The sequence below is a fragment of the Falco punctatus genome, assembly GCF_963210335.1.
Source record: "Falco punctatus genome assembly, chromosome: 9".
Lineage (NCBI taxonomy): Eukaryota > Metazoa > Chordata > Aves > Falconiformes > Falconidae > Falco > Falco punctatus.
Window position 1 is genome coordinate 24,638,086 of NC_137589.1, and position 8,256 is coordinate 24,646,341.

The 8,256-nt window shown below is 42.6% G+C and overlaps 1 protein-coding gene across 7 annotated transcripts in view; it reads left to right on the forward strand.

Moving 5' to 3' along the window:
* Positions 1-6,279, forward strand: part of LOC308069364 (cardiac-enriched FHL2-interacting protein) — a 51,256-nt gene extending 44,977 nt beyond the window's left edge. For all 7 annotated transcript variants that reach the window (XM_080401553.1, XM_080401555.1, XM_080401551.1 and 4 more), the window contains one exon: positions 250-6,279. In XM_080401553.1, the coding sequence (XP_080257679.1) occupies positions 426-5,072 (4,647 nt within the window). In that variant the 5' untranslated portion in view covers positions 250-425 and the 3' untranslated portion in view covers positions 5,073-6,279. The remainder of the gene's footprint in view (positions 1-249) is intronic.
* The last annotated feature ends 1,977 nt before the right edge of the window (positions 6,280-8,256 follow it).

An 8,256-nucleotide genomic window follows, 5' to 3' on the forward strand; every position in this document is an offset into this window, starting at 1 on the left:
TTTAAGAGCCCAAGTAAAGAATCTGAGGTAAGACCACTTTTTTTAAATGGCACTTTCCAGTAATTAAACTATCTACCATGAGCTACATGAATGGACCAAAATAACAATTATTTTTCATGTGTGTTGGTAGCATCTTGTTTAAAATACAGGTAGGAGCAAGTTAATCAGTGACTGATATATCTGGGAAACACGCTCTGTCTGAGAGTGTTCATACAGAAAAATGGTAATTTACAATTTTTGGCTTTGCAGAGAAGAAAGTTTCCTTCAGCTATTCTGTAAGATGAATCGATGTGCAGCAGCACCATCTGGAAGAATAGCTTTGTGCTTGTGAATTGCAAACAGCTGGAACCACCCCACACAGTCATCTGCCCATTTGACACCTGAAATTAATCCTTTGGCTAATTCATTCATGACTCCCATGAACAATGCAGGGAAATAAGAAACATACGGAAGGACATAGTGACTCCTCCAGTATTGGGAGTCTCCTGGATGATACAGACAGAGAGGTAAGCAGCCTCACAGATCGGGCTTTCAAAAGTTTGTGTGTGGCAGAGCTTGAAGACTCTTACAATGAACCAGATCTCACCATTTCACCTGACTTCGCTCTCCAGTTCTCCAGTAAATTTCACCCAGGGACGTTAAACCATGCCATCAAGAAAAGCAATATCTGTAACAAGCTAACAGCAAGAAACAATGAACATACAATATGGGCTTCCACATTCCAGCAGCTACCAAAATGTGCTCCGGAGGAGAAAAGGATTGCTAAAAATAACACCTTTGCCACAGAAGGGAAAAAACTGAATTTGCCAGTCCCTGGTCCAAGGAACAATAAACACATTTCAAAAGTGTCTTCATTGATTAAGACATTTGATAAGACTGCAGACCAAGGGTCAGGAGGTTCCCTGATAGCCATTAAGCAGCCCATTAAGAATAGCTTTCAGAAATGTAAATTAAATCATGGAAATGATATGGCTTGTTGGGATGACACAGACATTTTAAGCATCCACAAGGAACTTCCTGATTTTTCTGAGGCTAGTCAAGGTAGCCACTGTCTCAGCAGCAAACATGAGCCACAGAAAAGGCCTAATAAAATAGACATGAGTTATTGTGGTTCTGATGGTTGTTATCCTGTGCTGATTGAGATGTCAAAAGTAGCCAAGTCAAATTTTTCCCGTTCTTCTAAAAAGGCTTTAAAAAGCAGAAGTGTGAATGTTAATGAGCCAGCAAAAAAAGGTAATTTTCTTCACAGTGAGAATAGTGCTTTTGAATCATGGAATGTTCATCATAAGAAACTGACTGAAAAGGAGGAATTTGTTGATATAAAAATGAAAAAGGAAGGTCTTACATACCTGGAAGAAGCACCATTTTTCAAAGGATCCCACACACATGAACATAAATTGCCACCAGTCAAAACCACTGTTCCTAAGAAGCAGGAGAAAGATTTTCAGATGAAACCAACTCCACCAGAAGCTGCTTTCAGCACCCCTCTCCCAGCTGCATGTGTACCTCAGGGCCCCCTCACTTCAGAAGCTGAATTTCCTGCTGCTCTTCCTCCCACACCCCCGCCTAGGAGCCATGCACACCAGGGTCCCCCTCAGCAACCTCCTGTCCTGCAAGCACTTGCTCTTCCAGCCCCCACACAGCAGGGCCATCCCCCAACACCCCCTACCCCTGAAGCCCCTCCTGTGCCCCCACTCCCAGTGCCAGCTCAACTTTCCCCTCTTTCCATGTCCCAAGCCTCCATCTCACCCCAGTCTGTGTCCTACAGGATGGTTTCACCCTTACCCATGTCCCAGGCAGACAGCCCTCCTTCACCAAGACCCCTGGCCACCTTAGCTGAAGAGGAGACCCTCAGTCCCCAACTGAGCATTACCTGTCCACCCTGGAGGAGACAGAGGGTTACAAAAGGGGCAGCAGAGAGGAGACAGACTTCAAAGGAGAAGTTCACAGCCAGTGAGACGGGCCCATTGTCTGAAAAGGTGACCGGTGCGGAGCCTGGTCTGGATGTGACTCCTTTGGCTAAACAGGTAAACTCCCCTGGATCAATCAGTCCCTCTTTCAACATCACCGAACTTTTAACACCCATCATACCACCAAAACAAGAGGTGGATGCTGTTGAAAGTGAGCTGATCCTGCTGACACTTCCTCCCACCAAAGGCATGACACAGAGAGACCATGACGGGAGCACGTTTGGCGATTACAGGTCTCGGGATAGTTACAAATCGAAAGCATCAAGTCTGTTATTCAACTTGAAGGATGTGCGTAAACGTGTTAAAAGCATTTATACCCCTTCTCCCCTGTTAAGGGCCTTAGAGGAGAAAAATAGAACTAGGGAAAATATACAGGAAGGTACAAAAACTAATGCCTCTCTCTTGACTTTCCAAGAAAAAAATAGCAAAAATATTGCAGAGAAAGATGAATCGAGTGATATAACCTCCGTATTGTCTGGCAGTGTTCATGAAAAGGACAATAAAACTGATTTAACCGGACACTTTACAGACAATTACCTGACTTTGAGCTCACCCCAGACAACAGCAGACCTTACATTTTACCAGACCGGAGACAACTTGCAACAAGACAATACAAAACATGAAGATCTGGTTAAAAACACAAGAGATAGTGAAAACTTCTCCTTGTTCAGACATGAATCAAATAAACTTGATTTAAGAAAATGTCTGCAGTATCCAGCACTGAAACCATTCAGTAAAGACAATGCAGATACAACAGCTGGGCAGCCCATGCAAAATCCCAATGTCCAGGATGAGGAAAATAAGAGACAGCCTGCTATTCAGAATGAAAACTTTTCCTTCAAAATAGTCCCAAACGAACTCTCACCAGCAGAGGATGTGCCTTACAGTGACACCCAAACCAATATGGTGGTACCTGGCCATGAAGCACAAGGCAAAAGAAGCACTAGTTCTTCAGAGCAATCTTTTGTCTCCACAGTAGAGCAGCCACTTCAGGAGGAGCAGTTTCCACCAGTGCCCCTGATGCAGAAGGCATGTCTGCAAGAAAGCCAGAGTAAGAGTGAAATGGGTGCAGACAGTAAGAAAAGCCACAAGGAGAGAGGGAAAGCAGTTGGGGAAGATGAACTGCAATGTTATGCTTGTATCAGCTCTGGTACTGGTACAGCAGAGAAGCAGGAGGGGAAGGTTACTGAGAATGAACAGAAGAGCTCGATGAAAGAGAAACTAAAGAGAGAAAAAAGGGAAGAGGCCAACAGCATGGATACAGCTCCTGACAGCATAAAGGACTTGTCCATCCCCATGTCTGAGGAACCACAAACACCACCATCTTCAAGCTCAACGAAACCCAGTCTGTTTATGATTAAAGACAACACATTCAAGTCACCTCAGGTAATAAGGGCTGTTAAGCTGCCCCTGTTCAGGTCCTTTTCCCTGGATGATACAGTAAGCAGCAGTTACAAGGAAATGGAAGGTAGGTTTATGCCCCCAGCAGAGCACAACAAGCAGCACCGAAACATGTTGCATGCCCAGGAGGTAGGCTGGTTGGCATCAAGGCACAGAGGGCAGCAGAATGTGAGGGATGGAGCAACTGACAGAGGGAAAGAGGCCAGTGAGGCTGGATCTACTTCAGTAACACTGGATTCCAGTCTTCTGGAAGATACAGAGAGCTTTTCATTAGGGAAGCTGACAGAAGAAGATGAAGAGACTTGTGCTTTGTTAAATAAAGTTGGGAAAATGAATGAGAAGAGTGTCTGCAGAAGGAAAGAGAAGCCCCAGACTAGGAAGGCACGACACAGCTTAACACAGCCAAATTTAGGTCTCGAAAATGACCAGGTGCGAAACAACCCCATCTATCCCACAGAAAGAAAGACAAATTACTTCAAGAATCATCATTTGTCTAATCGCAGAGGTGGCTCTTGTGTGAAAAAAATAATCACTAGGGAGCCAATTTCCCCTGGGACTGGCTTCATATCAGAGGACCACATGTATTCTCCTGTACCCCATGAAGCTTCAGAGGACATTCTACATACAGAAGGTGTACCGGTTTTGTTAGACAGTCTTGCATGCCCTGCTTTTACAAGCCCCTGGTCAGGCAGCACGATGCACTCTTTTGCTGCCAGCTCATCATCAGACAAACCAACAATTTCTGTCCTTAGAGAGACAGAAGATGTTATAAACCCTGCTTTGCTGAACATGGCAGTGAAAAGCCAAGCTGATATGCCTGCAGAAAAGATACTTGATTCAGCACAGAGAAATTTTCTTTCTGATTCTGCAGGGGAAGCTGAGAGACTGGAGCTCAGGGGACCTGGGGAGAGAACAGCAGGCAAGCCTCCCGCTGTGCCACCAAAAACAGAAAAGGCTCTGCGGAGAGCCAAAAAGCTGGCAAGCAGGAGAAAGAAAATACAAGAGCAGGAAAAAAAACATCAGACTGAGTATATAGATGCTGTAGGGAGAAAGCCTTCTCATTCTGGACAGACACTAGCATTTCCTTCATCCTTGGGTTATTCTCCTCCCCATCCTGCCCCTCACTCCACTATTACTCCCACAGAAACCAGTACAGGAAGACCCAGTGGTGCATCAGCAGTGAGCCCCTCACTCTCTTCAACCCAGCGCAAACTCCTCCAAGACCCTGACTCTGGTCAATACTATGTAGTTGATTTACCAGCTGAAGTTAATTTAAAGACATTTTATGACCCAGAAACTGGCAAATATGTTCAAGTCTCAGTCCCTTCTTCAGAAGGGAACTTACACCAGCCTCCCTCTTCAGAAATTATGAATTCTTCCTGTTCCTCCTACCCTAGAGTGCTGCCTTTACCAGCTGCATCTGTAGCAGTGCTGAAGTCACCTTCTCAGCTCTCTGAACCTACCTGGTCAATGCCGGCTGTGCCAGGAGAACGAGCTGAACTACCTGAAGATGGCCAGCAGGACTACAGATACACTGAAGCTGTGGATACTCAGCCCTGTATTGAACCAGCCTCTTACTCCTACAGTCAAGATGCTGAAGAAACTCAAGTTTGCTTAGAAAAGGGCATGAGCCCAACCCCAGATACTGACATAGTGTCCCTCACCAATTTAGATGATTTCGCTGCTGAAGGAGTGTCTTGAAAACTGAAGTAACAAAATATGCCAGCTAGTGTTTTTAAGAACTGTTTGAACAGACACATGCACACAAAAGCACATGCAGATCTGATGTTTGTACAACACTTTATGTCTGAATCTCATTGTGGTTTGTGTGGGAAGGTAAATGAAAGCTGATCACATTGGAAGATGTGAGGTGATCACTCTGAAAAAGAGTGAAATTGAGTAAGCACCAAATTATCAGTGAGATGAAGGGGCAATGCCAGCTAAACAAATAAATATGACAGTATGAAGCCACTGCTTGCTGCTGCTGCTGCTTTGCCATTATGGTGGCTGGATTGCCAAAGCAAGTGTCCTTTTGCCCAGATGCGTTGCATGATATATGACACAAAGTAAAACCTATGAGAGCCTCCTGTCCGTCCTATAAGACCTGGGACAGAAGTCGCATCTCCTGAACTTTCCTCACTCACTGCCTTTGAACTATATTGACAAGTAGAAAGCACATGGCTACAAATATGCCATAAACCCAAGATTCATTTTTTGCACACACTGATTGCCCAGATGTTATTGGCAAGAAGATTGTACACTGGATGCACCATACAACAGCCATGTCAAAAACCTTTAAACAAGTTGCAGCTGCTGTAGACTTCTCATATACTTTTGCAGTATCCACTAATATGCTGTTTAATTCTTTGTATTTCTTGATAATCTACAAATAAATTCCCTAGCGTCAGGGGTTATTTATAATGCAACTTAAAACTTCAACTTATCTTGATACTTGACCTGAAATATTTTGGTAAGGAGCAAGGCTGAACAAAATCCCATAACAGTATTTGATTTTTCATTAGGATGAGAAGATCTTTGCTTATTATAATTGAAATGCGTTTTGTTTTGTTTTGTTTTGTTTTGTTTTGTTTTGTTTTGTGGCTCCCACTGAAATACAGCACTAACTTTTAAAACCTGAAACACATACCTAGTTTTGGTCTCATAAATTGTGTGGTTTAAAAACAAACAAACAAACAAAACAGGAGGTACAAAACATGCAAAGTATTAATTTCTAGAAAAGTGCTTCTTTGGATAATCACTTTTCTTTGACAGCTCTGTATCAAAATATCACTCATCCTTGCGTAATCTCTTTTCTATCATCATAAATAATGACAGAACCTTGGTGAAAAGATGGAAAAATCGAATGTAATGTGCCTGGTTATAAATATCTATATTTGGAATACTGGTTTACTTTTTCTCTGTCTCATTTTCATACTGTTTTCCCCAATTAAAACTGAAGTGCAGGAGCTCTGAGGAAGAATTATACCAGTGGCTGTCGGCCTGATTCACATCTTAGGCTCTTTTTATGGGATTGTTTTAGGTGAAGTGACTGACTCTTGACTTCATGAAAAGAAAGGAAAGAATCAGACCTTTTGTTTATTTAATAAATATAACGTGGAGATGGGACACGGGCACTGCTCCACTGTCCCAGCTTGAATATCTATGATAGAGGTTTTCTTCAGTAAATTCTTAATTTCCCAGGACCGAGGCTGCTCCCAGAACACAACACTTGGTTGGTTGACTCATTCCCTAACCTAAATGCAGCTTCTAGCCTTCCTCCATCCTGAACAAGAGCCATGTGTTCAGAACCTGTCCTGATCCCATCGGACACTTCCTCTCATCAGTGCTATTTCCTAAAATGTTTCCCTTAGAGGGGCTAGACAAACACTAAGGGTATGTCTTCATTGATTTCAGCGGGGTTTGGATTTGCCCTTTAATGATCTAAGTTTCATTTCACCTGTTACACAGACTTGTGTCAGATTTGCCATTTTGTGATTTGCAGGGCTGGTTGCAGCAGAGGTGTGGGGTGGAAATGGAGAAGCTTTCACTGGTTTGGTTTGGGTTGTGAGCACATTCGAACAAATATACATATTTGTATAAATATTTATTGTTCAGTTTCCACCCTTGAAAATTTTCAACACCTGACCAGTTAAAGCCCTGAACAATCTGGGCTGGCCTCAGAGCTGACCCTGCCTGACCAGGAGGTTCATCCAGAGACCTCGTGAGATCTCTTGCAGCCTGAATAATCCTATGATCCTATTCTGCAAACATTAATTTTTTTTAACCAACTTTGACTTCAAACTCAGAAAATGCAGTCTCCCTTGAGAAATGGCTCATTTTGAAAGAAATAAAGAAGAACTTGAAAATTGAGAGTGTTTCTGTAAGATCAATTTTCAAGTTGTTAGATTAAGGGAAATTACTCCTATTATAAATATTTTTGCTATTTGTAATTACAAATAATTTGCTAAACAGACACGGTGCCATTCATGTTGCACTCCTCTGTTGCTGTCTCTGTATACAGCATAGTGTCTATCCAGTATTAAGCAGAATGTCATCTACATGTTAAATTACAGATAAGTAGATCTATTAAAGTTTTCCATGGTGCATTTAAACAGAACCTATGTAATCTGAAAGCCTAGCAGAGTGCACAAGCCATTTTTTTTGTTTGATATTATAAATTTAAATGCCTTTAAGAGCCACAAGTTAAGAAGTAGGCAGGCTCTCAGAGGACAGGATAAAAGCTCCTTTCCAAGGGGAGACTGTGGATACAAAGTGCAAGACAGAAAATAGATGGTAATTTGATAAGCAAAATATACAACTGCATTTAAAAAAATCCCTTTTGCTTGGTTAACTGTCATTTGGTGGATGTGCACACTTGTCCTTCTGCACCTCTTTTATTGAGGGGCTTCTTAAATTCTTGCTGTAGAGAATGGGATCCTCCAATATACTACCTCTAGGTACATGAGGAAAGCAGAGTGTATTTTTTTACTCTACTGTGAAGGTAAACTGAAATGTGGGTATCTGAAAAGGAGCCAGTCCTAACTTGGATACCAAATACATTTCAAGTAGGACTTCTTTATTTTGGCTAATCCTTTCTGCTAGCTTAAGGGAGCTGCCTCCACAGTGAACTGTGTCTCTGAATACGCACATGCCCCAGAGTTTTGACCTAGAGAATTTGTAGCTAAATGAAACAGACAGAACTGGGGAGTTTTGAAAACAAAAAAGAAAGTGGCTCCCATCATGTACCCAGAGCTTTCCCTACAGCGCTTTGCCACAGGGAGTGAATGAGTGAACGGTATTATAAAAGTGTTGCTCCAGGTCCCAGCCTGCTATTGACTTCATTTGAGTATGAACCCACCAGCAAACCTATGGCCAATTTCTTCCT